Source organism: Patella vulgata, chromosome 2 (assembly GCF_932274485.2).
Source record: "Patella vulgata chromosome 2, xgPatVulg1.2, whole genome shotgun sequence".
Lineage (NCBI taxonomy): Eukaryota > Metazoa > Mollusca > Gastropoda > Patellidae > Patella > Patella vulgata.
Window position 1 is genome coordinate 13,935,621 of NC_065880.2, and position 27,353 is coordinate 13,962,973.

Consider the following 27,353-nt stretch of genomic DNA (forward strand, 5'->3'; position numbering starts at 1 on the left):
AAATTTCAGTCAAATTGATCCACTATGAACCGAGATTTTAGCGATCTAATTTTCGGCCTAGCCTCGATCATCATTACTACAGTCCGTACGATAAAATACATAGTCTTGATTATCCATTTCTTCATTAATTTATGAATGGAAGTTGGACAGGAAATCGGAACCTTATCCAATAAACATCGCAGGCTAGTGATGCCAACGAGAGTTGATTATGGTCTGGATAAGTTAATGTCCAATTAATAATTTAGATAACCTTTCAGGCCTAAAGAAAGACCTGCAATAGGCAGATTTAGCTCTTGCATAATGTATGTTTCAGGCCCAAAGAAAGACCTGCAATAGGCAGATTTAGCTCTTGCATAATGTATGTTTAATCCCTTACAATTGTTTAATCCTCAAAGATCATGTTACTATATACAAGATCATTTTCTGTGCCAATTGAGATTTTGAAGTCTATTTGATAACCAGGCGATAGTCCATTTGCTTTGTCCGTACATGTACCTTCAATATGGTTCTAGTGTTTTCAAGAACTTTAGCACTGATAACATCACAAAATATACCTATTCAAAATATAATCGCTTATGCTGAATTCCAAAGACACATCCTACACCTTTATCGACTTATATGTTGAAAATTGTGCCAAAGAAAATACCACAAGGCTGACCTTAAAAATATCTTTGTTTCACCAAACCCGACCCACAATCGAGGAGAAGGGTCGGTAGGTCGGTTTTTTTTTCAGATTTTTTTTTTAAGAGCTAATTTGACAGCTTGATAATTTTTCGGGTGCAAACATTCGTCTTCTTTTATTGGCAAACAAATCAATGACATCGGGATTTTTCTTGATGCACGACTCGCACACAAATTGCCACAAACTCACGTTTGAAACTCCCTCAACACGTTTTTAACGATCGTGCGGGTTGTGCCTTCATTTTTCTCGAAAACGGATATTGAAAATATCGTCGTCATGTTTAAAACGACGCCCCACAGACATAGAGGCAGAATCATTTCGTGGGAATGGAAGTGCTTTCGTCTGCAACCATTTTGTCGAGAAGCGACACCTATGACGCTTTCGTCTTGATCAACCAGTTTCAATAATGAATCAAACCGTAGCCATAGTGGGAATGGACGTGCTTTCGTCTGCAACCATTTTGTCGAGAAGCGACACCTATGACGCTTTCGTCTTGATCAACCAGTTTCAATAATGAATCAAACCGTAGCCATAGTAAAGGGAAATAACTCTCGTGATATATTTCAGATTGACACACAAAATAAAATAAAAAGATCGCGGAAAAGTGCAATAAAATAATTTAAGTCGGGGGTGGTTTTAGTTAGTCGGTCGCGTTAGGCGAAACAAAGATATTTTTAAGGTCAGCCCAATGTTTCATTCATGGTATCATAGAAGTTTAAAATATCAATACAGACAGGTGGAAGGACAGACAAATAAAAGACTATAAAGAGCGAGAATTTGGACTATTGTTTCTAATTAATATTTTATGACTTCTTAGTCATATTGTGCAGTAAAAAGATTATTGTTATTGTCCGTCTATCACGCATTAAAAGTTCTTTGGAAGAAGGGGGGTTGGATGGCTGAATGGTTAGCGTGCGCGCGCTGTATCATAAAGTCTGTCATTGAGTCGACTGGCGTGGTTTCGAATCCCCGGTTGTACGTGGCAAGGAATAGGGTCACCTGTACAACCTCGTGGGTTTTCTCCGGGGCCTCCGGTTTCCTCCCACTGCTAAAGACCCCTACGCGTAAGCGGATTATGTAAATAAAATTAAACCATATGTTAATCCCGAAATGACCTAGTTTGTGTGAAGTGAACGTTAAACCCCATTTCTCTCTCTCTCTCTTTGGAAGAAATTTCAGTATCGGGGAGAGTTGTTAAATAATATGCTTTCTTGGTGATATGAGGGATAAGCCAATCGAATGGTCAATCAAGTAGATTTCTTATTGTGGAACTGTGGGTAAACATTTGCAGTGATACAAAACAAAGCAAAAGTTGTATTTCCTAATAGCCATTTAGAACACCAACGGTGATTGGTTAATCAAATGGCTGACATCACAGGGTCAAAAGTCACTCGCATGACCCCTGATACGATCTCCCACTACAACTGAAAAGATCTTAATATTATTGGTTTAATCAATAATATCTGTTGTATTATATATTATTGCCATGTTATAAATTATCATAAAATATATATTCTCCTTTTCCTCTTGCAAAATAGAATACAAGTACCAAATGTATGTTTTACATGTAAATTCTCATCTTATCTTTTGGTTGAATTTATGTTCTTAAAGAAATATTGCCTCTTCATACATGTTCCTAGATATGATCCAATGGCTGGGAAAAGTACTTAATGTGAAATAATACTTAATGAGAAACATCAAACAAAGCCTGTTTTATATAATACAGATTTTAACGCAAGACCCATGATAATTGACACATCATTCTTATACAACAAGAGACAAGATGTTAGCAAGAACACACAGTGTGAGGCGATGGGTTGGGGGGCAGCAACTGTCAAGGGCTCTTTAACATGCATCCTAACGTGTACACAGGAACTTGGTTTTTCCATCCTATCTGAACAACTAGAGGCTGTACCTTGCCACAGAAAAATCTCATCAGTGGTTGATGATCTATTTAATTACATATTTAATTACCTAATTTTCTGTGGGGTTATTATGCAACTGGAGGCTAAGATCTTATTTTACCTGTTCCATAGGCAGAGGGGGCCAATCTCAGTTGCGGGGCTGAGGCTTATTTGTCACCCAAGTTTTCAGAATGAATCAATCATTAACTAAAATGAGTTTTCGACAAAGCTCCACTTATGTATTATAGTATTCAAAACATTAACCGTGAGTGATTTCATTTTACAATTATACAATTATATTTCTATGATATACATGTATAGTCTCATTCCCTGATGATTGGGGGGGGGGGTGAATGGTCGAATGGTAAGCACGCGCGCGCTGTATCATACGGTCTGTCACTGAGTCAACTGGCGGGATTTCGATTCCCCCGTTGTACGTGACAAGGAGTAGGGTCGCCTGTCCAACCTCGTGGGTTTTCTCTGGGTCCTCCGGTTTCCTCCCACTGGTAAAGACCCCTACGCGCAAGCGAATTATTGAAATAAAATTGAACCATGTGTTAGTCCCGAAATGACCTAGTTTGTGTCAAGTGGACGTTAAACCCCAATTCTCTCTCTCTCCCTGATGGTTTGTGCCCGGAAAAATGGAAATACACTGTCGAAAAATGGGCTGTTCACCAAATCTGGTGGGCGGAGGGGGGTGGGGTGGGGTGCGGCTACTTCATGGCGTGTGATGCACGAAAGTATGGGTGAACCAATAGAAACATCAACACTGATTGACTAATTACTACAACCGGTCAGATCTTCGTGTAGTGTAGGCCATCGAAAGTATAAAAAAATGAAACGAAATATAGATCTATATTTTAATCAGATTGAGACAATATTCCCCAAGCAACGAACTTGACAAGACTGTATAGTAGGAGTGAACTGATGTGGGCTGTATTATGCACCTGACTTGGGCTTTATTTATAGATCAGTATACGATATATTGGTGTGATTAGAACTGTTGCGTTTTCATTTGCTGTTCAAAACTAAAACAATTAACCTATTGATACAACTTGTCAGTTTTTAAATAAAGTTGAGTCCCATTTAAAACCAAAAATACAGAATAATAAAAGGAATTTTAAGTGATTATGGAATTGGGTCTATTTTTATGATTAGGGTCCTGAGCTTGATTAAAAATCCAGTGTAAGCCAAGAACTGTTCATTTAGATTAGCCCCCTTGGTTCTCTTAACTCTCTCCCATATACTCACAACTCACGGTGGTGTTTTAATTTTAGGGGGTTTATAAATACCATTGATCATTTCTATAGTATATATACATGTATCTGACAGTCTACCATGAAAGTCATGAGAGTATGCAGATAATATAGGGTTCTTGCACTTCTTGCTATGTGCACATTTTGAAATTAATGTACATATAATGAAATATATTTGACCTAAGTTTTTCAAGATACATGTAAATGCATACATGCTCTACTCTTGTCTAAATTAAGTGGATTCTTGTAATTTTCATGTATAATATAAAGGGTAGTATATATAATGACATCACTCTAATGTTATCAATGACATTGATTAATAACCACTGGTTATTGTTCCGTGTGGAGGTTGTTATGTTGGGTAAAACCACTGGTTTATTGAATTTAATGATTGATCGCATTTATCACATGAATTTGTAGGTTGTATTAAATTCTCATGTTACAGTTATCAATTGTATTGCTACTTCCCTGATAAAGGTTCATATTAACATATTGTACCAATACAGGGGGGCAATGTGATCAGCAGCATGATCAGTTGACAAATCATTTTTAATAAATCAACTATTTATCAGTTTTGGTATGGGATCTTTCCTGATATTGTTATACCAAACAGGGGTGGGGGGGATGGCCGAATGGTTATGACATGCGTGCTGTATCATAAGGTCTGTTATTGAGTCATCAATTCCCTGGTTGTACGTGACACGGAGTAGGGTCGCCTGTCCAACCTCGTGGGTTTTTTTCCGGGTCCTCCGGTTTCCTCCCACTGCTAAAGACCCCTGCGTGCAAGCGAATTGTTGAAATAAAATTGAACCATATGTTAGTCCCAAAATGACCTAGTTTGTGTCAAGTAGATGTTAAACCCTATTTCTCTCTCTCTATACCAAACAGCACAGAACTTTTAGACATATTCTAAGATATGGCCCAGTGATTGTAACACTATATTATTACATGCAACAAAGCAACTTGTCTACTTATCTAATGTTCATGTACATATTTTAAAAGTATTTATATAAAAAGAGATTTATTGTATTACATGTGATTATGATATAGTGTATTGATTTAGACCCCCTTAAACACACAGAGTAGGCTGCCTTATGTACCTGTATAATTTTCAACTATAAACACTAAAACCCTTGTTTGATTTATAGGTGATATTACCGATAAACATGTAATATTGGTTCTATAAAAGTGTAAATATCACACAATCTTACAATATTAATTTCAGTTTTTCCAAAACATCTGTACCCTTGTCACCCATATATACCTTTTTTTTATTCTTTTCAAAAATGTTTATAATTTCAATTTTTGTAACTGTTTAAAATGTAAAAGAAATTTTGCGAGGGAAAAAAAATGGCCTATCAGTTAAACTTCTATTAACTTTGCAATATATCCTATAGATGTGAACAAATGTTTTTTTAAAAGTTATGTTACCGAGGAATAAAATGATTACCGGTGTATATAATATATCTATTTTTATTATGTTAATAATAAGTTATTTGACTTTAATAGTTAAGGTATATATATCAATGATATGATCTTAATAGTAAGATTTAAGTCACTGGTGAAAAGACATTAGCTATTGTTAAGCTGTGTTCTATTGCTTACCTTTAATTGTAATATCTATATGAATAGAAAACTTTCCTAAGTACTGTAGCCCGAGCACATTAAGTCACCTACACGTAGATTCATACACTCTACCCTATATAAAAGCCACTGTTACCATGAAACCAGCAGACTTAAACAACACTAGTTGTGTCCATAGCGACAAACGTCTGCTTTACCCATAAGTCCCACTATGTTATTTACCATAGGCTAACAATATCTCTTCTTTTTTTTCGGGGATTAAGATGTCACCGATGTCACGCCCTTTTTACTCGGTTGACTGCCTGTTAACATAGAATGATAACAGTGATATTAGCACAGGTGAATAACTGAAAGAATGATTATAACAGTATATGAAAGAAGAGAATTTCGTCAGTGTATTAATATCAATTTATTCACTTGTATTTTCAGAACTCAATTAAGTCTGAATGATTTTACTGTTTGATGTTTTGTAGATTAAATTATTAAGGATATACTTAGTACTGTATTGAAGTACATGTACATGTATATGCATTGAGAATAAAATATTAATAAAGAATGAAAATGTTTTTGTACATGTACGTCTTGGTATCTGAATAAAACAGGTGGCCTTTTTCAAATATATTGAGGGAGAGGGGTTTGATATAGGCTATGACTGTTCCCCAATCCCTTTTCAGATATTAATCTGAATAAAAAATTGAAAAAATATATATATATTTATATATAAGATAAAAGTGAACAACATTATGACATGTACATTAAACATTGGATAGTGGGATGATCTATTTTAGGGATTTCCCTTTATTAAGTAAGAATCCCCCTCATTAATGAATTAGTCTATACAATCACTTCAACTGGAAATAAAAGTGTTAATTTTATGTTATATCATGGTTAAAATAACCCAGGAGTCCACCTGATCATGATTAGTGATATAGAAAATTCTAAGCATTTATAATGGCCCTCGTACACAAGTGGCTGCTGAACTCCTTGAATACAATTATAAACTATTATGTTAATCTTAAAATACCTGTGTCCCACAGACTGATGAACAGTTTGTCAAATCAAATAGGACAATTTATTCTTATCTAAAAAGAGCTAATGCCTATTATTGCAGTATTTAGTAACTAGAATTTCAAGTTGCTTGTAAAAATATTAAACATTATGTAACTTTTTTTGTTTTTTGTTATTTTATTTTTTTTGTGTTAATTTTCCAGTTTACTCGCCTTACTGAAAAACCTAATGTTTACGATGTTAGTCTTGAAAATTAATGACCTTATTGTGTTTTACTCTGTCATGTTAAGTTAATATTGCACGCCAGACACACGTTGATTATTAAATATGTATAACTAGCTTGTATTAAACTAGTCTATTATTTATTAGTTTACACCTATTATACACACGTAAGAGTTTTACTAACAAATCTCATCAATAAACATTTAGGGTTTCAGGGAATATAGTTTTAATTAATAGACTGCTGTTTCAAAGAAATTGAAATGGGGCTTAAGTTAAGCCGCTTAACATCCTACTTTTCTGCTCACAAACAAGGCTACTGAAATGAAATGAAATGGAGTTTAAAGTCCTACTGTTCTGCTCCGGACTGGGCTAATGAAGACGGGCATAACGCCATACAGTGTGCCATGAGGGAAATTTTGCCTGGATAGCGGTGCTACAACCTACTCTTATATCAAATTCCAACTGTCAAAGGATCTTTTATGTGCACACCAATGTGTACACGGGACCTCGGTTTTCCATCCCATCTGAACGACTAGACAGCTGTCCTTCTCATGCCCTCCGTCCTGCATCACTGACAAGGGAGAACCACGCCGGAAAATCTGGACGAAATTTCTCGGCCAATGAGGCTTATGAAGACAGGCATGTAATGTGCTGTGAGCAAAATTATGCCCGAAAGGCATCATTTCCTCCTACTCTTTTTTGATTGCAACTGTTACGGGTTCTTTTATGTGCACTGCAACGAGTACACAGGTGGTTTGATGTAATCTCACTGTTTTTTGTCCCCCGCCTTTCGAAGAAAGCAGGGGACTATTAAAATGGGTTCGTCCGTCTGTCTGTCTGTCTGTCCGTCTGTCTGTCCGTCACACTTTTTGGGACACAATAACTCTCTTCCTAATTGAGCTAGAATGTTCAAACTTGGTGTATGTGTTTATTAGGTCAATGCCTTGATGGAGTTCGAAGATGAGCATTTTCCGCTTAGGGTAAGCAGAGATAAGCAATTTGATTGGTTGATACTTTGGGGCACGATAACTCTCTTCCTAATTGAGCTAGAATGTTCAAACTTGGTGTATGTGTTGATTAGGTCAATGCCTTGTTGGTTGATGCTTTAGGACAAGATAACTTTGATAGAGAGTGATGAAACTTAAGTGTATAGTTGATAATCAGTTTGATTGCTTGATACTTTAAAAAAAATAAATGTGCGATAAATTAATGTGTCATCTATTTATTTTGGTATTTTGGCGGGGGACATCAGCCTCACTGTTGGCTTGTTTATACTGACAATATGGATGTTTAATGGCTAAGATAAATAAAGATGCATTATGTAAGATTTAGATAAAGAGCTAGCTCAGCTGTTCTTGCTAAAATAGTTCAAGAATACATGTACTGTACATAATGAAAAATTAAACATACATTATGCAAGAGCTAAATCTGCCAATTGCAGGTCTTTCTTTAGGCCTGAAATGTTATCTAAATTATTAATTAGACATTAATTAACTTATCCAGACTTTAATCAACTCTTGATGGAATCGCTAGCCTACATATTTACTGGATTAGAACCCGGTCTGCTGCTTCTGATTAAAATAAAAGAATAGATAATCGAGACTATGTTTTTTATTGTACCGACTTTAGTAATGATGATCGAGGCTAGGCCCAAAATTCAATCGCTAAATACTCAGTTCAGGATTTTTAACTATTATAGTGAGAACTACCAGCTTTTTATCTAATCTCCCATAATGTATCTTTAATATATTGAAAATATCAATCAAATTACTTTATTCTCAGCAAAGTTATGAGTGTTTAAGATTTGACAAGACAGGCTTGATTTTCAATTACCATTGCTATGATAAAAAATGAAGTCTCGTCTATCAGGCTTAAATTGTGGGTCTATCATTTAGTATCGATCGTCTAAAGAGTGGATAAAAGGCTTGTCTTGTGAATAGATGCCTAATTATTATTTAAAGCCAAAAAATAGACCTGCAATAGGCAGATTTAGCTCTTGCATTATTATTCCAATGTAAAGCCAGTTAAATAATTAGAAATTGCAGTAAAAGTATAATGTCATTACTCAAATTTTAACATAGCTGCCAATTCACTTCCGAACTTGTAAATATCCTGAGCTATGACTAAGTTGAGGTTTTTAGTCATTCTGAGATTGGCAATCTGATTAAAACACAGATCCTATTTTATTTTTGTTATTATAAGCTCACATGGCAATGGACGTATACTATCATCGCCCCTGTCCACATGCTGATTGTCAGTTCGTTATTAACACTGTACTTATCATCGGATCACTTTGTAAAATCTTGTGAACACTGTAACAACCCAAGTGATTATCTGATCAGTGTGAAATTAATATGCATTGTTCAAACTAGTGAAATGAAGAAGGCTATTGAATTTAAACAATTTCTTATGGAATGCTCCGACGACATAAATTTATATTATATTATGTATAAATATTTTTCAGGTTGGTGTATTAGATGTTGATATATGTGGCCCATCAATACCTAGAATACTGGGTCTAGAAGGAGAACAGGTATAATATTATTTATATTCATATTTATAGGCCATGTGTTAAATTAAGGGACTGGATAGCAAGTTCGTACACTCCTTGAAACTCCTTGAAAATCGTGGAAAAATGAAAATGTTATTTCCAGTACTGGAAAATCCTGGAAAAACAAGATTACTCCTTGAAACTCCTGGAAAATTAGCATTCGTGGTTTCGCTGTATATTTTAAGATATAAAACTTAACGTTGTCATTGAATGTTTCTTCAAAGGTTCACGAGTTCATAGCCTAAATGTTCTCCAAGCGTAAAAAAAATACATAATTAGGTAGAATTCTATACAGGGACTCCTGGAATCTGGTAAATAACTCCTGGAAAACTCCTGGAATTTTAAGTGTTCGAGTTTGCACACCCTGGATAGCATACCATACAATATCTGGAATATGTCTGCCGTTGACCTTTGTCATAACAGTATGCCAGTGGATAAAAGTTTGATTCGATGTATATTTAATTATTAAGTATGTTAGTAAATTATCATCAATCTTTTCATTAAAGGTTCATCAGAGTGCTTCAGGATGGTCTCCTGTGGTAAGTTTCTATTAGATATAAGACCTTTTACGCTATTGGGGGGGGGGGGGGTCTAGCAAGAGCTCTGTCATTGAGTCAAGTGGCGTGGTTTCAATTCCCCATCTGTATGTGACAAGGAGTAGGATTACCTGTCCAACCTCGTGGGCTTTCTCTGTGGCCTCCAGTTTTTCACACTGTTAAATAACCTATGCAGAAGTGAATTATTCAAATAAAATTGAACCATATTTTTGTCCTGAAATGACCTAGTTTGTGTTGAGTAGACATTAAAACCCCATCTCTCTCTCTTTTTCTATTTTTTTAAATTTGTTAGTTTTGAGATAACAACCATTATATTCTCAGGTGATATTTTTAATCATGCAGTTACAATATGTGGCCATGTAGAAAAATAGCCTTCTTTATCATATGCCGGGATTTTATTGTTTTCTGGATTGTAAGGCTTCCTTCCACTGCAACAAAATTATATTGAACTCAATGATTTTTATGGGCTATTCTGGATATGACCATCTTAGCATAACCATGGTCAATAACATATCACTACAAATTTACTATCCATGACCCACAGGCCACAACAGATACTTATCGTTGTGTGCTGTCACATATTATGTGATGACACAGGGATACATGCAGAGCCAATCAAAAGTGCAGCACATTGATGCGTCTTATGTCGCCATTCTGCTTTTTTGAGGACCTGGATAGTAAGGGAGTTGTTAGATGGCCGAATGGATAACGTGCCCGCTGTATCATAAAGTCTGTCAATGAGTCAGCTGGCGTGGTTTCGATTCCCCGGATTTACCTGACAAGGAGTAATGTTGCCTGTCCAACCTCATGGGTTTTCTCAGGGTCCTCCGGTTTCCTCCCACTGCTAAAGACCCCTACGTGCAAGCGAATTACTGAAATAAAATTGAACCATATGTTAGTCCCGAAATGACCTAGTTTGTGTCGAGTAGAGGTTAAACCCATTCTCTCTTTCTCTCTGGATAGTAAGGATATGCTACAGACTATCATCATCATACCTCTAGATGATACAATGTAAATGTCCTAGTTATGTTGGATGGAAGTCATTGAAGCAACTAGCGTGGTTTTGATTCCTCGCTTGTACATGACAAGGAGTAGGGTCACCTGTCCAACCTTGTGGGCTTTCTCTGAGTCCTCTGGTTTCCTCCCACTGCTAAAGACCCCTACGTGCAAGCAAATTACTGAAATGAAATTGAACCATATGTTAGTCTCGAAATGACCTAGTTTGTGTCGGGTGGAGTTAAACCCTCTCTCTCTCTCTCTCTCTCTCTCTCTGGATAGTAAGTATATGTTACAGACTGTCATCATACCTTTAAATGATAAATGACCTAGTTGTGTTGGGAGGATGTCACACACCATTCATTTATTTGCCTGTAACACTGTGTTACAAATGTTGATCAGGTTTCCATTGTCAGTAGGTTATTATATAAAGAACTGATAATTTGTAAACGATAATGACTACTGAATAATCACTGACAGATGATAATGACTTTATATTATGGTAAATATTGACCAAGCATGATAAAATATGGCCATAGTGACACAAGAGAATGGTAGAGTTACATGTAATGCTGGCCTTCAGTTTATTTTAAGCTAGAAGAAAAAGTAACTATTAAAAGAGAAATTATCAGCAGATAAGCACTGATTTTAAAACCGTGACTAATTAAAAATCATTGATAATTGATTGTATAATGAGATATGACCATGTTATGCATGACCAGTGGTTGCCAGGCATGATAAGCCCGCAATTTGCAAGAGATGGACAGAGAACAAGCTAAAAATAAATGTGCTTTTTATATGCCCACTTTTTCATATGGACGTATTTTGCCGTCACCCCTGTCCGTTCGGACCTCTGTCCACAATTTGTTTGTGGACACTCTACAGGTCACAATTTGTTTGTGGACACTCTACAGGTCACAATTTGTTTGTGGACACTCTACAGGTCACAATTTTTATCTGATTTTGACATTTCAAGTTTCGTCAAAATCGGATAAAAATTATGAGCTCTAGAGTGTCAACAAGCTAAATACATGATTTTTCGTACAATCAGGGGCCATAATCCGTGTAGTTACGGTCCGATACATGCCAATTTCGAAAGGAACCGAAATCTTTGGGAGATACACCTATATATTAAGTTTAGTTTGAAATCTGATAAAAATTGTGACCTGTAGAGTGTCCACAAACAAAATTTGAAAAGACGAACAAACACATGGACGGACGGACAGGGGCGACGACAATATACTTTCACATGGAATGGTTGGCGTATAATAAATACCAACAGTGTGTGATAGAATATCCTAATCTTATGGTAGAGACAGCACTGGCCTTCGGTTTATTTTGTGCTAGGGAAGAGGGAGGGGTAAATAATTAAATGTTGTAGTGTTTACATGAAACATTAGAGATGTATTATAAATGAAGTAGTTGATTTGTAGATGAGATGTCGTTGATTACTTTGTTATAGTTACATGATATATATCTAATTTAACACTTTTATACACCTATTTACCCCACCCTCCATGGTTACCAGACTTGATTCCTTCTTAAATTATTTATAGATAAACTTTTAGAATTATTTCATTGTTGGTATGCATGTAATGCTTATACCACCTAGATTGAATACTGACTAATGCTGATTAAGAGGTGTTAGCTGGTATAATGATCAAACATGCATTTTAGAATATAAGGTCTGTCATTGAGTCAAGCTGTATGGGTTAGATACCAAGCTTGTACGTATTGTGGTTTAGATACCACGCTTCTACATGGCAAGGAGTAGGGTCTTCTGTCCAACAGTTTTCCTCTAGTTGCTAAAGACCTCAAAGTTTGTATTATGTCCCGTATGTGACCTAGTTAGTGTTGAGTGGATGTTAAAGCCAATTTCCCTCCCTATCTCTCTTTTTAATGCTGATTAATAAGATAATAAAAAGTAGTGGTAATGTGGCTAATTTGTATTTAATTTAATAAAAAGCTTATTTCATCTGTTTTTACATATTTAAAATGTCTTCTTTTCTCATATTTTTGAGTACTAGACCCAATGCTTGAATTTGGGGGTCAGACAATCAAGGAAATGGCCACAGGCACCACTAAACTTTTGCACGCCACTGAAGAATCTTATTAAAAATTAAGATATACAGCCAATTTTGAATTCAGTTTTCTTTAGCCTCCAGCTATTTTTTTTTTTTTTAATCAAGCTACTGGAAATTAAGAGTTATTTTTGGACGCAAGAAAACAATTTTGGATAGAGTCAAAGGGAAATTATGGGAGATTAGGTAAAGAGTTGGCAGTTCTCACTATAACAGTTAAAAACTAGATAATGTAAAGGGAATTTGCTGAAAATTTCAGTCAAATTGATCCACTCTGAACCAAGATCTTAGCTTTTGAATTTGAGGCCTAGCCTCGATCATCATTACTAAGGCAGTATGATGATATATGATAAAAAACAGTCTCGATTATCCATTTTTGGATTTAATCATCAATGGGCATTTAGCAGCAGATTGGATTCAAATCCAGTAAATATCGCAGGCTAGTGATGACATCGAGAGTTGATTATGGTCTGGATAAGTTAATTAATGTCTAATTAATAATTTAGGTAACATTTCAGGCATAAAGAAAGACCTGCAATAGGCAGATTCAGCTCTTGCATAATGTATGTTTAACAAATACTATCATTGATTATCATTAAGCGACAAGCCTGATAAAGGCCTGTAACTGAAATTTATTTGCTTCTGATTGTTTCCCAGTAAATTGTATATAACAGTAGTGGTCAATAAAATTTGTTACCAGAAACGTAAAATGAAATCTGAATCAATGATGACAATAATGACTTATATTGAAATAAATTTTAAACAGACACATGATTTATAGTATGTTACAGATAACCTTGCTGTAATGTCAGTTGGTTTTCTTTTATCGGGACCTGATGATGCTGTTATATGGAGAGGACCAAAGAAAAATGGTAAAAATTTATTTATAATTAGATAGGGGTTCACTCCATTGCATAATTTATTCCATATAAAAAATAAATGGTTTTTATAATAACTGCTCAGGAAATATTGGGGTGGTTACAGTGGTGTAGACTCAATGCAAAAAAATATCTGAAAATAACACTTTATTTTATAAATCTCTACCTGGATTGAAATACCTCAATTTTTATTTGAAAAAAAAAAATAACTGAACTGTCTATAGAGAATTTCTCACAATCATGTTGTACTTATGAAATGGATTGGTTAGGACAGTCTGCTGGAAGCTATGCTGACTTCCTCGACTTATAGCAAGCCACCTTTTATTGAAGTCCCGGAATATGTTTTTGTGTTCTTAATTTATATTATGATTTTTCAGGTATGATCAAACAGTTTTTACGGGATGTAGATTGGGGTGATATAGATTACCTAGTTATAGACACGCCACCTGGTACTAGTGATGAACATATATCAACAACACAATATCTTAGTCAAACACATGTAGATGGTGCTGTATTATTAACAACTCCTCAGGTACAATTTTATCATCTAGTTCTATGTATAATCCACTCAATTTCCTGGATACAGATCATGAGATTCTTCTCAGATTATTTGGGAGCCATGGTGTCTAAGTGAGTAAGACACTGGCGCGCTAGCCTGGAGGTCCGGTGTTCGATCCCTGCTGATAAAGTTATTGGGGATTTTCTGACGTGGTTTCCCCTTGTCAGTGGTGCAGGACAGAGTGTCTGACAAGGACAGCTGTCTAGTTGTTCAGATGGAAGGAAAGACTGAGGTCCCATGTATACTTTGGTGTGCACTTGAAAGTTGGAATTCGATATATGAGAAGGCCATAGTGCCGCGGCCTGGAAAAAAATTCCCTCATAGCACACTGTATGGCGTATTGCCCATCTTCATTAGCCCAGTCGGAGCCGAACAGTAGGACGTTAAACCCCATTTCATTTTATTTCATTTCTTAGATTATTGTTCTTGTAAAATTGTAAGTCTACTGCTAATGACAGTTTGTGATAACTTAGTTTACCAAGTTTTAAGCCTCATTCATTTGATTTAATCCTGCATGTACAGTTAAACAAAAATAAGTTCTATAATGTAGTTCATTTGCAAATACATTCATATAAGTATATGTGTACATTCAAAAGGAATCGGAACAAATTTTACAACTGATGCATTGATGAGCAGAGGCTATTTATGACAAGAGTTATTTCCCTTCTTTCAAACTACTGGGGATGCTCGATTCACAGTCCAGAGCATCCCGAATTGACAGAATTACAATCAAGTGACGCAGAATTTAGTTCTGTCACAGTTCTGTCAGTCCTGACTACGGAGGTGGTGTGGGTAGAATCGTGACGTAATTAAACACAACGAATATGTTTCAGCTGCATGGTTGGTTGAGATATTTACTTATTCAATCGACGTATGCGTTGTAGCCCGAAATCCACCTTTTCACTCAATTGTCACTATTTTTGGGATTGAGAGAATTCAATTCCAGAACTTTCATGCGAGTACCCCCACTGTCTTTTGACTTGTTTCACCACTGTGGCCAGAAAAAAAATAAATTATTAATATTTTCAGGAAGTAGCTATACAAGATGTCCGAAAAGAAATCAACTTTTGTCGTAAAGTGAATTTACCGATTATTGGTGTAGTAGAGAATATGAGTGGTTTCGTTTGTCCTCACTGTACTGTAAGTAGAAAACATATTCAACAGGGTTGATTACTCCGATGCATTATGCAAGAGCTAAATCTGGCTATTGCATCTTTTTTTTTTTTTCTGGCTTCAAATGTTATATAAATTTTTACTAAGACATCTGGCTCTGAGTTCTCAAAGCATTCTCAGACTTAAGTTAAGAATTTAATCAAAATTATTCGCCTTATTTTTACTAAAAATATAGCCCTTTATAAAACTTTTGTTGTTTTAATGTATTAAATACATCAATAAGAAACTATGTGCAAAGTTTTGTGTTTCTGGATCAAAGATATTTCTCATAAAAAATGATTGAAAGTTGAGTAAATTCTTAAGATATGCAGTAAAATAATAAGTGGGCTCTGTTTCTGCTGTTTTCTTACAAACTTGTGTTGCAATAACAAATAGGAAGTACTCCATGACTAAAGAAGTATCTCAAGAACATTTTATTGAAGTATACAAAACTTATTTTATTGGATGTATTGGGTTATAATATTTTTATTATTATTATGTTTTACAGAAAGAGTCTGTGATATTTCCACCAACAACTGGTGGAGGAGAGAAAATGGCAGCAGATGCTAATATTACATTTTTAGGCAAATTACCTCTAGACCCTAGAATAGGTAGGACTGAAAACTAATAGTACAATCATTGTTTTAAATAGCTGTTGTGTCTTATTCAAAATTTAAATATGTGTATGATGTTAATACTTTTGCTATATAAAATGTGACAGGTATTGGCTTTGCTGGCAAATATGATGTAATTATACCGTGAGATATGAACTTATTCATTCGTTGATCAAAATAAAGATCATATTTATTGAGCAAAATGCTGTTTTTTATTCATAAAACTCATTCGGATCCTGTTTTGTTTAAATTTTTATTCTACAAATTTTGTTTCAACTGTTTTTACTAACGTGGAAGTGGAAGCAATCGAAAGTATGAAATTTTTAAAAAATATTTAAAAATTGAGATGTGTTCTTTAACCAGATTGACAAAAACTGCAACTCAATATGCACCAGAAGTCACGATTGAATACAATGTTAATAATCATGGTGGATGATGTGAACCCGGAGTTCATTTCATGAAATTAATTTTCTATCAATTTGTGACATCATCTTCATAGTAGCTCATAGTTACAATATGATAAATAATGATGTTATTATTGAATGATATCTATATGTTTTAGGTAAATGTTGTGATGAAGGCAAGTCATTCTTTGATGAAGTAAAAGATTCACCAGCAACACAAGCATTTAAAGATATTATAGAAAGTAAGTCGCATGTTGTAAGCTCAAATTATTTTTAATGTATCAGGGCCCTTATTCACGAAAACCTAAACTAAGTTACAACCGAAATTTTAAGAAATACTGCAACTTCATTGGATATATGCAAATTGATTTTACTGGTCAGCCAATCGAATTGCAGTATTTCTTAAAATTTCGATTGTATCTTAGTTTAAGTTTTCGTGAATAAGGGCCCAGGTATTTCAACAGTAACATTTTGACACAGGCGGAATGAGTTTTATTTAAAGGACAATATTGGTGCCAGTCACTATCACATATGTGATAGAATTGGTTAAACACATTTCAAATATAATTTTAACACAGAGAGAGATGTGTAACGAAGATTTGAAGAAACAAAAGTGACGAAAGGAAAACACGAGTTATCCTTCTACTCACTGAAGTAACAAGCGATAACGGATACATGGGCGAATTTCTACACATGGATAATTCCTTCGAAGATCAAAAGTTATTATATGAGACTGTGACATCTGTATTGTCCTTTAAGAAAAAAAAAAAAAAAATCATGTTCCTAATGCCTTTTAAAGAGGCACAGTGCTTTTGATGTCTTTGCCAAGTAAACATGTTTTGATGATACAGTTACATCAGAGATTGTATGCAAAATCTATCGTGTCAACCCCTAGATATAGTAAGTCTGTGTCTCGATTTGTTATAATCAGTTGATTTAGTGAGAGTGATAATGTCTCTTTAATAGTGTCTATTTAGACATGGGCAGATTATCCTGCTGCCCTGACAAAATATATTAGACTATACGGATCTTGAGCATTATAATAGTTCTGATCAATAAATGATTTATTTCACTTTATTTTAACAAACTTATTAAAAATTTTGTAGTAAGTAAATCCAAGAGAATGGTGTAGTGATTCATAACATGAAGTACGCCCTGGAAGAATTTACAATCAGACCATTGACCTGATTTAGGAGGTTGGATGGCAGAATAGTTAGCTTGTGTGTGTTGTATCATAAGGTCTGTCATTGATTCAACTGGCATGATTTTGATTCCCTGGTTGTACGTGACAGGGAGTAGGGTCGCCTGGGTTTTCTCCGGTTTCCTCCCACTGCTAAAGAGCCCTACTTGCAAGCAAATTATTGAAATAAAATTGAACCATGTGTTAGTCCCGAAATGACCTAGTTTAGTTTGTGTTGAGTGGCCATTACACCCCAATTCTCTCTCTCTCTTTGACTTGATTTGGTTTCTTGTGTTCCTTTTTTATTTACCAATTTTTGTCTGTTTGTCTTCTCCAGAAATCAAAGATTATTGCTCTAAGAGAAAGGAGAATACTGAAGTTGATACTGGTGAACAGAAGTAGTAGATGATATCTTATATTGTGCCATTTTTTATTGTTTACAGAATTTGTTTTATCAGAAATCCATTGCAATAATTTTAGAATTAAACTTGTTGTGCCAGTATTAATGCATGGTGGACATGCCCTGTGAATTTATTGTAAGTTGGTTCTCAGGGGTCATGAAATTAAAGTCCTTCTGGTCATTTGTGCTGCAAAATTTTATGTTACTCAAATTTTAATAAAAAAAGTATATGACAAGTTGTTTTATTTCATTTCATTTATCTATCAGGCATACCGATGAGTTTCAGACTTCAGATAGAACCCTTCTATTTATGGGGGGTTGGATGGCAGAATGGTTAGTATGTGCGCTCTATCATAAGGTCTGTCATTGTGTCAACTGGCTGGGTTTCGATTCCTCGGTTGTACGTGACAAGGAGTAGGGTCGCCTGTCCAACCTCGTGAGTTTTCTTCGGGTTCTCCTGTTTCCTCCCACTGCCAAAGACCCCTACGCGCAAGCAAATTATTGAAATAAAATTGAACCATGTGTTAGTCCCGAAATGATCTAGTTTGTGTCGAGTGGACATTAAACCCCATTTCTCTCTCTCTCTCTCCCCTTCTATTTATCATTCACAGTACAACTACATTTACATGAGCTTACTGCATATCCAAGCATTAAGGCATTAGCATCCATTTGAACCATTGTTAGACCTTTTGATATCTTCTATAACTAAGGACAGTTCTTTTCTAAAATGTGCACAGCAAATAAGCTGAAAACCGATAGAATCGATAAAAGAACAATAAATACCCCCTCCCCCTAATGTCTCAATTTGCCCCTATTTGAATGTACAGCATCCTTTACACAGGCTAGAAAAAGCAGAAAAAATACTGAATAAAGATTTACCATATGTTTGTCCTAAAATAACTTATACATATAGTATGCAAGAGCTAAATCTGCCTATTTCAGGTCTTTCTTTAGGCCTGAAATGTTATCTAAATTATTAATTAGACATTTATTAAATTAATATCAAGACCATAATCAACTCTCGATGTCATCGCTAGCCTGTGATATTTACTGGATTTGAATCCGATTTGCTGCTCAGCGCTCATTGATGGTTTAATCCAAAAATGGATGATCAAGACTATGTTTATTTTATCGTACCGACTTTAGTAATGATGAGAGGCTAGGCCTAAAATTCAAAAGCTAAAATCTCGGTTCAGAGTGGATCAATTTGGATAGTTTTTAACTATAATAGTGAGAACTGGCAGCTCTTTATCTAATGTCCCATAATGGATCTTTAAAATGGAAATCTATAAGTAGCGGGTAGGCGTCCCAGACATAGTTATTGGGGACCAGGGCACATTAGAAGTCCTACTAAATTGCTGCCATGGGTTCTAGTTCGGTCATATATGCTGATTATGTCCATCATTCATTTACACACCGTAAAATGAGTTACTCCCTATGTTAGAAACACAACGTGGGAGAAAGCATTTTAATCTCGAAAAACACTTGAGTAGTAATGTTACATACAAATAATTGAGGTTTTCAAGAATGATTCGGATTGTGACAAAAATGTTATGTCACTTGGAAAGTATTTGAATCAAAATGGATTCACATTTTAAGAACTTTTGAAATGGAAAGATAATTCATAAGATTTAGTCCCGAAGGGTCCCCTCCCTCTTTAGCCTCTGTTTACATCTGAAAAAATTTAGTTAAATTAAAAATTGATTAAAACATGACCATTAATTAAAATAACAAAAATTGTTACACAATTAAAATTTTCAGTAATGATTATAATAGTGATTATTTCATCATAAACATACTTTTAAATTCTTCCCTCATAGTAACACGAAATACACTATTTCTGAAAAATCTAAGACCTATAGAAATTTACTTATAATCATTTATTTAAACACTGGAACCTAGTATATTGAAGGTATTTTCCATTTTTTCAACTTTCTCTTGGCGTAGTCTCTCCGACTCTTCCATAAATTGGGAACTTTTTTTCTTCAGTAAACTTTCTTTGCGAACGTCCGCTGAGCACAAGTTGGCTACTTTGGCACCATCTGTGTGAGCCAGGTGCTTGAAATCCTGTAACTGTAGACTGTGTCTTTTTTCTATCATCCTCTCCATTGCTTTTTCTTGCGGGATAGTGAGAATGGTAGTTAGAGGACCTCTTTTAAATCTTTTGGTTGCGGTTACCACTTGAACCACACACTTGAATTTAGTCAGTGCCTTAAGAGCTTTCTTAAAATTAGCTTTTCCATTTCCCGATTTATTAGTCTCTTCTCCCCCCATTGCGGCTCCCCACTTCGATACTAATCCACGACTTGGTTTTTCGGCAATAGGTGCCAAAGCCGGTGTCAATGTTGACTCCGCTTTTACGACTTCAGGGGCAACATCTGAAATTACATTGTATAATATAATCGTAATTTATCAAATTTTCATTGAATTTCGCATTTTAATAGCCTGGGCTATTATGAAATAAAATGGGGTTTAACGTCCAACTCTTCTGCTCCAACCCTGGCATTCGATCTAATCAGTTTTGCGGGTTTGACACAATTGTCATATATCCCTAGCTATGTATCTTGATCAACTGACCCTTCACTCAATGCATATACATATATAATGTAGATATTATTCTATATACAGGGGGGTTGGATGGCCGAATAGTTAGCGTGTGTGCTCTGTATCATAAGGTCTGTCATTGAGTCAACTGGCGTGGTTTCGATTCCCCCACTGTATGTGACAAGGAGTAATGTCACCTGTCCAACCTCGTGGGTTTCCTCCGGTTTCCTCCCACTGCTAAAGACCCCTACACGCACGCGAATTGTTGAAAGAAAATTGAACCATATGTTAGTCCCGAAATGACCTAGTTTGTGTCAAGTGGACATTAAACCCCTTTCTCTCTCTATTCTATAAATATGGAGAGAAACAGAACAGCCAGTTAGATCTCGATTTGCAGTTTATAGAGTTGCATGTTCGATCATCACTTTACTTGGTTTGGGATCCGTGTGTCCTTGAATTAAACATTTTATTCAAGTACGATAGTATAGGTTTTGAAGTGAAATTGAGTACATTTTTGGATGTAGCGGAGAAATGACCTCTAAGCCAGAACAGCACAACGATAAATTCGCGTTACTAACTTTGCATTATATTACTGAAATATATTCGGTAACAGTTGGCTTAGTGAAATAAGTTAAAATTTAAACCTGGCATTATTCCGAGTTGAACACTTATACGTCTTCCTGCAGGTCCACTAACACCAGTAGTCATTTCAATTGATGAAGCTTTCTTTAACGGCATTTTTACATTCTCCAAATTCACACTGCTCGCACCAGTTCTGGTGTAAAATATTTATGAATGTTAAAATAGTTATTCGATTGTTCCTGTATGCACTAAGAGTCCAAATACAACATCTTTCAGAAGACGGACCCCGGATTTTAATTTGCTGACCTAAGAGAGCTAAGGAAGCTCAGTGTGTAAGAGCCAGGAACTGAGTCACTAACCAGGAGAGAAAGTTCTCTGGATCTTCAAACGTGGTTTCGCATTGCCGGTGGCAGAGGCGTAGCCGTGAAATATATATTGGGGGGTCCGCAACCCTAACCCCTAACCCATTTTTTAAAACCCCTAAAAAATATAAACAAACACCATGTGGCCATGCTGTCTATCAAGACACCGCGTGCAAAAGCATTATGGTTACGTTGCTGGCTGAGCGGGCGATAAATATTTGGTTTAGGCGGTTATGTTTTTGGGTACCTACATGCGATTCACTCTGATAAGTGGCAGAAAAAAATTAACAAAATATTACTGACAGGCTAACTAGACACAATTTTATGGAACACAGGTACTTTTCACTTCACACATGTTTCCAGGATGATTATCTCTGTGTTTATAGCAATGTAAACCATATTGGGATATGTACAGGTTTTATACAGATAGAATCTTAACTAATCCTAATAATTGTTGTAAATAAATAGGAGTTTCGGCCTACTATTTAAATTTGGGGGGGGGGGGGGGTCCAAGTATATTCAGACCCCCCCCCCGGACCCCCCCCCCCCCATGTGTGACGCCCATGGCCGGTGGTGCAGGACGGAAGGTCTGTCAAGAAACGGCGCCCGGTCGTTCGGATAGGACGAAAAACCGAGGTCCAATGTATTCGTTTGTGTGCTCGTAATAGAACCCTTGACCATTGTTCGATCAAAATTTCCCTGGTAAAACACACACTGTACGGTGTATGTCCGTCTTCGTCCATTCATTGTAAACCCACATATCACCAAAAGTCCCCGATATGCATGGATTGGTATGATATTTGAAAACAAAATGTTAAAACTTACGAATGGTTGATAGCAACAGATCTGAGTACACCAGATACTTTATTTGGTTTTTGTTCCTTCGTATTCTGTGCACACGAAAATCCATGCTCGGCATTGAGATCTAAGCTAGCTTGATTGGAGGTTTCACTCGTTACTGTAAATAAAGAATACAACTCCGCTAGTTTTTATTAAAAGCACCATCCATATAACAGGATGCTTCTGATTATCGTGCATAAACAATAACAGACGAATATATTATGGGAATATTTTATATAATACGGGCTTACGCCATACAGTATGCGTTGGGGCGAATTTTTCCCCGGATAGCGGCACTACGGCCTACTCTTTATTTCGAATTCCAACCTTCAAAAATGAAATGAAATGAAATGAAATGGGGTTTAACGTCCTACTGTTCTGCTCCTAACCTGGGCTAATGAAGACGGGCATAAGCCATACAGTGTGCTATGAGGGAAATTTTGCCCGGGTAGCGGCGCAACGGCCTACTCTTATATCGAATTCCAACTGCCAAGTGATCTTTTACGTACACACCAATGTGTACACGGGACCTCGGTTTTTCGTCCCATCCGAACGACGGACAGGGGGAAACCACGCCGGAAAATCGGGATGAACTTTCTCGGCCAATGCAGGGATCGAACACCCGACCTCCAGGCTAGCGAGCCAGCGTCTTACCCACTTAGCCACGTGATCCCCATCCAACCTTCAAGGGTTCTTTTACTTGCATGCCTGTATGTACACGATGGGTTTTAGTCCCATCCCTACGACAAGACGCTGTTCCTTGGCAGACCCTGATCCTGCACGAATTCATAGTATCAACCGGGCAACTTTGAACCCCCTCTATTGAATTCTATAATTCTTCTCGAAGAATATAACGCGATCTACTTCATTCAGCTGTAAGGACTGTTGGGGTTTGTTCACGAGACAGGGGATGCTTACTCTTTTAAAAACATCCGATGCCACGTCATTTATTTTGAATTTCACACAGCGAATAAAGTTGATGATATTTTTGAATGTAATTACTAACCTGCTGCTACGGCCAGTGATGACATTGACATGGTGCCGCCAGTTTTAATAGGACGACACATCCAATTACTATGTGTTATATCTTTTATACTATAACGTTTTTTAACATTAGGCTCTAATATAGCACGTACTAAATCACGTCCATCTGAAAAATGCAGAAACAGCAAAACGTACAATATTATATAAGCTATACTTACACACAGAAGCGTATTTGGGCAAAATACAGTGCTAATTAGGAGATACTACGTTATAATATAAGGAGATATTGATACCCCTAATTAGGACCTTGTAACTCCTAATTAGGGCTTATTTTTAGGGCAAAATATGTTGCTATCAGCTGATTTTCTAATTAAGACCAGACATAAAATTTGTAATCAGCAGCATTGAGAGAAAGGTATGCTGTGGAAGATGGGTGTACAGTGTGAGAGGGGTGTGAAGATCGAGAGAGGTGTGTATTGCGTAAAAACTGTGTGCGTGTACGTTACAAAGTACGGACGCAATTGAGATAAAATGGAATCATATGTGACCCGCTCCCACGAAACCAGGTGCTTGTCGTACAACTTCATTTTGTACTACGGGCAAACAAACATAAACTGTGTGCCTTCTTGTTGCTGTGAATGAGCCGAACCCAACTCCAGATGATATATATACAATGTATATGACAAATTAAAAAAGAATTGCATTGCATTTTTGGAAAGCTTAGGCTGTGGACTATTCAAATATGCTGCCAGCTCGATTTTTATAAAAATGACCAAGAGCCTGATTTTGTGGGAGCAGCTCACATATAACCTAGACCGTGTAGAGAGAACATTTGGTTGAGTCGGAGGGTGGGGTGGGGTAATATTGGGGCGATTTAAAGATTAAACATACCTCTTGATACAAATTTGTAGAATTTGATCTTTTCTTTCATACCTTCCCTCAGCACATCGACATCAGTATCACGAAATGGTAGTTTGCCATTTAACATACCATATAAACATACACCTTATAATAACAAGCAAATTACTACACTATGTCATATATTTTATAATTATAGCGGGGTTGGATGGCCGATTGGTTAACACGTGTGGTTGTTTTTTTTATTAAAATTATCATCATTTTTGGCGGAAAAAAATCGAAAGCGCAGTGTGAGCCCTGTGTGCGCTGTATCATAAGGTCTGTCCGTGACAAGGAGTAGGGTCGCCTTTCCCACCTCGTGGGTTTTCTCCGGGTCATCCGGTTTCCTCCCATTGCTAAAGACCCCTACGCGCAAGCGAATTATTGAAATAAAATTGAACCATGTGTTAGTCGCGAAATGACCTAGTTTGTATCGAGTGGGCATTGTACCCAATTTTGTAAAAAAAACACGAAATTATTGTACAGTGCCGTATAACATTCCATCAAAAAAAAAAAAAAAATTGCTGGAAAACTGCCAGGGCAGCATTATTATCGCATATTCTTCTATATTGTGGTCATCTACTTTAAATCTTTTTTTTAAAAAAAATCATTCCTGGTTTGTGAGTATGGTTTTGTTTTTCCTCATCCGACGATTGACTATAATCGAACAAATGCTACGTGAGAGATTAGGTCAAATTTTCTCCCATTCTCAATCATATTGAAAAAGCGGAATAGATCGTAATATAAGTAAAATGTCACAAGATGGGGAAAACACAATAAAAGTTAAATTTGTGTTCTGCACAACTATGTTCACCTACCCATACTCCATATATCTATTTTAGCACCATTGTACTTTTCACCATCAAGAATTTCAGGAGCTGCGTAAGAATAAGATCCACAAAATGTCTGTAGTTCTTCACGTTGTGGGTTAAATCTTGAGAAGCCAAAATCTTAATTAAAAAACAAATCCCAAATGTATGCGTATCAACTTTATTCAGAGACTGTGAAGTTTGGGTTCAATCTGTTTTGTGACCTTCAGAAATTATATAAATATTAAAACCAAATAATTAAAAGAAGCTTATGAACATAAAACATAACAGACGGCGGCTGGTATTTAATTCTGAAAATTTGTGAATAAAATATTTTACCTGATAGGCGTATATTATAATTTTGATCCAACAGAATGTTGTCAAGTTTGATGTCACGGTGGTAAATTTGGTTTCCATGGAGATAGGCTACAACATCGACTAACTGTCGGAACAGTCGTCTAGCATCAGCTTCATGTAGATTACCTACACTATTAACATAATCTAACAAATCTCCACGTGACATATACTCCATTACTAAATACATAGTATTCTCCGTCTCAAAAACCTCTATTAGTTGCATCTATAAATATAATACAACCTTGAGAGACAAAAATAGTTCTGAAATAATTATTTCCCCAGTAATAAAAAACTTTGTTAATTTCAGGTAGCGCAATGATGGATGATGCATGGGGAAAGAAGGTCCGGTGTGAGTTGCCAACGAATTCCAAAACTACTAAATCTAACAACTGGAGGCCATTATTAAATCCGTCGGATGCGAATGAAATGAAATGAAATGGGGTTTGACGTCCTTCTATTCTGCTCCTATACTGGGCTAATGAAGACGGGCATACGTCATACAGTGTGCTATGAGGGAAATTTTGCCCGGACAGCGTCACTATGGGCGTATGGCCTACTCTTATATCGAATTCCAACTGCCAAGGGAACCTTTTACGTGCACGCCAATGTATACACGGGATCTCGGTTTTTCGTTCCATCCGAACGACTAGACAACTGTCCTTGTCAGGCTCTCCGTCCTGCAACACTGACAAGAAGAAACCACGTCGGAAAGCCGTCGGATGCAGTGCGTACAAGATCATTATCTATATCATGATTCTACGGGTAAAACTAGCATGCTGAAGTAACCCACACACGACTGTCTGCCAAATGACGTAGAATTGTAGAATTATATCTCAAAAGATCGCTTTAAAAACCGAAATAGAAATTTTAAACCAACTTTACTTACAACTCCGGGATGCTCCAATTTTTGAAGGATTGCTATTTCTCTGGGAACAAATTTGTCGATGTATTCTGGAGGAAGTCTCTTCTTGTGCACGATCTTGACGGCAACTTTGTCGTTTAATTTCTTTGAGTGACAAATTTTAATTTTTGAATAAGAGCCAGTACCAATGGTTGCGCCCAACACGTATCCGAACTTTTGAATAGATTTCTTTGTTCTCTTTTGTGGTTTGATTGCATCTTCGTCAACGTGGACTGTAAATCCACCCGTAAACTCGATAATATTAGCCACATATCTCTCTTCCTCCATGGTGGCGATTATTATGTGTTATGACATCATAACATTGTTGGACAATGACGCGCTAGCTATACTATAAGTACCCAACGGCAAAGGCGACAGCCAGACAAAGTAAAATATATATCTCGGACCCCCCCCCCCCCCAAAAAAAACAACCCAAAAAACAACAGAAACCCACTGCCAGACAGTAACTTATTTGAAAGGAAAACTTGGAAATAAAATGGGGTTTAACGTCCTACTGTTCTGCTCCGACTGGGCTAATGAAGACGGGCATACGCCATACAGTGTGCTATGAGGGAACTTTTTCCCGGACAGCGGCACTACGGCCTACTCTTATATCGAATTCCAACTATCAAGAGATCGTTTACGTGCACGCCAATGTGTACATTGGACCTCGGTTTTTTGTCCCATCCGAACGACTAGACAGCTTTGCTTGTCAGGCCCTTCGTCCTGCATCACTGACAAGGGGGGGGGGGAACTGGATTAACTTTCTCGACCAATGCAGGAAAACTTTGACGTTGATCAGATTTGATAAGATGTCTTAAAGACATCCGATCTCTATCATGTACTAAAGCTTTTCCACACACCTAATATTATATCTCTGAAACCGAAAATCCAAGATAATGAAATTCAACAGTGTCTATCCCATGCTTCACACCAAATTTTAAAATCAATAGAGTTCATCCTCTCACAGCCCTAATGCTTCTTACACATTTAAAAAATCATTCAAAACTGTTGCCTCTAACACGTTCATTTACAGTGTTTTCGGAAAA

General features: G+C 36.4%; 2 protein-coding genes across 2 annotated transcripts in view; one reads left to right on the forward strand and one right to left on the reverse strand.

Moving 5' to 3' along the window:
- LOC126810416 (cytosolic Fe-S cluster assembly factor nubp1-B) overlaps window positions 1–18,264 on the forward strand; it is a 21,561-nt gene extending 3,297 nt beyond the window's left edge. The window contains exons 4-11 of the mRNA XM_050535473.2: window positions 9,121–9,189; window positions 9,714–9,746; window positions 13,623–13,713; window positions 14,097–14,251; window positions 15,308–15,418; window positions 15,939–16,041; window positions 16,607–16,690; window positions 17,966–18,264. Of these exons, the coding sequence (XP_050391430.1) occupies window positions 9,121–9,189; window positions 9,714–9,746; window positions 13,623–13,713; window positions 14,097–14,251; window positions 15,308–15,418; window positions 15,939–16,041; window positions 16,607–16,690; window positions 17,966–18,030 (711 nt within the window). The 3' untranslated portion in view covers window positions 18,031–18,264. The remainder of the gene's footprint in view (window positions 1–9,120; window positions 9,190–9,713; window positions 9,747–13,622; window positions 13,714–14,096; window positions 14,252–15,307; window positions 15,419–15,938; window positions 16,042–16,606; window positions 16,691–17,965) is intronic.
- Window positions 18,265–19,880: 1,616 nt separating this feature from the next.
- LOC126809693 (uncharacterized) lies at window positions 19,881–26,592 on the reverse strand. The gene is made up of 8 exons (XM_050534420.2): window positions 26,290–26,592; window positions 25,386–25,626; window positions 25,056–25,187; window positions 24,232–24,345; window positions 23,363–23,548; window positions 22,342–22,474; window positions 21,217–21,347; window positions 19,881–20,406 (listed from the first exon to the last, which is right to left on the reverse strand). The coding sequence occupies exons 1-8, from the start codon at window positions 26,590–26,592 to the stop codon at window positions 19,913–19,915; spliced, it is 1,734 nt and encodes a 577-aa protein (XP_050390377.2). The 3' UTR covers window positions 19,881–19,912.
- Between the last annotated feature and the right edge of the window lie 761 nt (window positions 26,593–27,353).